This window comes from Apaloderma vittatum, unplaced genomic scaffold, assembly GCF_000703405.1.
Source record: "Apaloderma vittatum isolate BGI_N311 unplaced genomic scaffold, ASM70340v1 Scaffold41756, whole genome shotgun sequence".
NCBI lineage: Eukaryota > Metazoa > Chordata > Aves > Trogoniformes > Trogonidae > Apaloderma > Apaloderma vittatum.
The window spans coordinates 3,005-6,366 of record NW_009724120.1 but is presented as its reverse complement, the minus strand read 5'-3'; the positions used below and the strand labels follow the sequence as shown (position 1 = coordinate 6,366).

The 3,362-nt window shown below is 46.8% G+C and overlaps 1 protein-coding gene across 1 annotated transcript; it reads left to right on the top strand.

Annotated features, from left to right (window-relative positions):
• Nucleotides 1–264: 264 nt before the first annotated feature.
• Nucleotides 265–3,014, top strand: LOC104269101 (protein unc-119 homolog B; the record flags this gene model as incomplete). Its single annotated transcript, XM_009872358.1, has 4 exons — nt 265–378; nt 890–1,001; nt 1,235–1,407; nt 2,327–3,014. Coding segments are annotated over 4 exons (512 nt in total), but the record flags the coding sequence as incomplete, so codon positions are not given.
• Between the last annotated feature and the right edge of the window lie 348 nt (nt 3,015–3,362).

Here is a 3,362-nt window from a genome sequence, read left to right as displayed (position 1 = left end):
CTGGGGGGTGGTTTTGTTGTGGTGGTTTTTTCCCTCCGGGTTGGTGGTCTCTGCGCTTCTCTCCCGACCCCCTCTCTCCCTTGCTCTGCCACCTGGCACCTAGTGCGCCTTTGTCTCTGCTCGCCTCGGTCTCTCCTGCTTTCACGGAGCTTCTGCAGAACAACTTGCAGCGCTGCCCTGCCGGGCTGGGGCTTACAAAAAGAAAATCCCTTTGGTGAGTGCTCAGACGTGGTTCGAAATGCTTCGGGACGTGTTCTCTCCTAGATTATTTATGCAAACCCGAGGACAACATTTACAACATCGACTTCACCAGGTTTAAGATTCGGGACCTTGAAACTGGAACCGTGCTGTTTGAAATCGCAAAGCCATCTGCTTCAGGTACGGCATGCTAACGTTGCGGGCAGGCTGGAGAGACTCAGAGAGCTGAGAAGTTCAATGCAGGACCCTTGTAAACCGAGCAGAAAGGTCCTTCTGTATGTCCTGGTGATTAAATTCCTCGCCTTTAAGCAGAGGACTGAGTTTACCCTTGCGAGAGACTTGTCCTGAAAATGTGAAGTGATTATTATGAACAGGGAAGTACTACCAACTGCAAACCTTGCTTTGTTGGCTGGTTATGAGGTAGAGTCTTCCATGTGATTTGGCAATTGTGAGGGGGAATATCCTGAGAAATTGAGGATAGTTTCAGCTCTGGAGCCAGCAAGGCTACGCCAGCTACCATAGCAGATCTTTTCTGTATTACTTTGTGCTAGTATGAGTCTTGGACCAGTTATTAAACCCCTTCACCTTCGGTGCCTAAGTAATAGCCAGCTTGTCCTGATACACCCGCCAGCCACTATTACCTTACATATATGCTGTTAGCAGAATAACTCTGAGCTGCTGCATTTTGTAGAGCAAGATGAAGAGGATGAAGATGACAGCAGTGAACTGGACGCTAGTGCAGGCCGCTTTGTTCGTTACCAGTTCACCCCAGCATTTCTCCGTCTCCGGACTGTTGGTGCAACGTGAGTATGAGTTCATAGAAGGAAGGGGGAATCGAGTGTTTGCAAAGTGTCGCTTGGGAGTTTGTAAAAGAATTGAATCAAAGACTACAGAGAACCCATCTTACACTACAGATATCAAAGTCTCCCTTTCTGGAATGATCTATTGGATTCTTGTATAGCCTTGGTTCCAAGGCTCTGCTTTTCCCAACAGAAGTATGTTGTCTTAGCTGTTTTTTCCTGCTTTTTGCATACAGAGTGGAATTTACAGTGGGAGAAAAGCCAGTGTCAAACTTTCGAATGATTGAGAGACATTACTTCCGAGATCGCTTGCTGAAGAACTTTGATTTTGATTTTGGCTTTTGCATCCCCAGCAGCAGGAACACATGTGAACACATTTATGAATTCCCTCAGCTCTCAGAAGACCTTAGTAAGTATCTCCTTTCCTGCAGTTATGTTTAGCTTGTGTGTGTTCATATGCTCATTTTCTCTCTCTCTCTCTACTTGCAAAAGAAGTTGTGGCTGGGATGGAGGGGTCAGGAATGGATAGATACAGGTTTCTGGTTTAAGCTATATGTAATCTTGATTAAATTACAGATTTGTGCTGCAAATTCTCCTTCTTTGAAGATGAAAGCATAAGACAACCTGTGATGTCAAGTCACAGGCTGCAAGAACTGATGAGAGTCACAGGGCTGACATGCCTGATGCCTAACGTGGAAGATAACAAACCCTGCAGAAGGGTTCTCTTGGTAGCCACGCATCTGTTTTCAGCGCTTGCTTGTTAGGGCTTGAGCCTGCTGCTTTGGAGCAGAGCTGGCTTTTCTTTTGAGATGTGTGGTTTTGAGCCTACTAAGATCTCTGCAAATATACTTTGCACAGGGTATGTTTGACCTCAGGGGGTGGATAGAGCCAGGAGCACATTGGCCCTTCTGCTGGCCCTGGGTGCGGGAGGAGGTACAGAGTTTGTCCCCACCTGCGAATGTTTGGGATGGTGTGGGGAGTGCCACTGCTTTTTCACTTGTGGGTTGCTGCCTCTGCTTACAGCTGTGATTGCTGCTCTGCTCTAGCAGTGACTCTGACACTTTCTAAGATTGTCGTGCTTGAGATTGCTCGATCTCCCTTTGTTCGCTTTTGACAGCGCTCATCCTGTGAATGGGAAGAATAGGAAGGGGCAGGCTGGAGCTTCTGAAGTGTGCTCAGCAGAGCAGTTTGCTTCTCTTACTTGTGGGGCAGAGCATCAGCCTGGTAAATCCAGTGGAGTGGCAGGGTCCTTATTACTCTGACTTTGTGGAGTCTGTCCGGTGGAGCACGTCAGGCTTTTGAATGTAATTGAGCTTTCTCTTTCACAGTCCGCCTGATGGTTGAAAATCCATACGAGACCCGCTCAGACAGCTTTTACTTTGTGGACAACAAGTTGATTATGCACAACAAGGCCGACTATGCTTACAATGGAGGACAGTAATCGTTCTATTTCCTCTGGATGCCGTGATGCTGTTTACCATTCCAGATGTCCAGGAGGGGACTGGAGTTGCTGTCTCATGCAACAAGGTTTCTTGGCAACCTTTTTCTCCTTGCGTGAGGCTGAAAACATGAAGCAAAGATGACAGCTCGTGAAAGCAAAGGAAATCTCCCTGCAACACTGCTCTGTCCGACGCTCGACGTATCCTGCCTCTCGTTCTTTGTTTCTGGTTACCTTCTGCTACTTCGATTAGGTCATAGCTCAGAAGCACTCTTAGCAAGTTCTTGCTCTTACAGTCTTTATAGTTAGGTTGCACCTTTAGTGGTTCTGATGTTTCACCTATTGGGTGACTGCCTTCTTTCAGGAGGTCAGATTGTTTGGATAAGCAATTTCTTAGCAGAAAAATTTTACCCCTTCAAGTAGCCAGTGATGCCTGAAGAGCAGATCTCTTCTTCAGTTGGATAGATCATCTCTTTAGTGCACAGTGGTTTAGTTTGTAGCGTGGCTGACGTTGCTCTTTAGGGTGCATCCCCATATTCTTCAGTGGGAAAGATAAAATAAGAGGCTAATTCGGCTTCTAAGCAATGCAGGCATCTTCCTTCTGCCTCCAGGGGTCTGAGCTGCCTCTGAGAATAGTTTAGTCTGTGTCTTGCCAGAGATTTCACTAGAGGTAATGTGACGGGGAGAAAAAGGGAGCTTTATCCAGGTTGGTCATCAAGTCAGTTTGAGAGCATTGCTGTTTGAGCTCTTGTGAGCAACTTGTTGCGTTTTGGAGCTCAGGGGTCAGCCTTAGAGCTGAAGTTAATCTCGCTATATTTAGCATTTCTCCTGCTTCCTTTTGTGTAGGAATTTTGGCTCTTGCTACAGAATGTATTGCTTTTTAGATTGACAGCACAATGCCGGTCTAGCTGGGGTGGAGGGCAAGT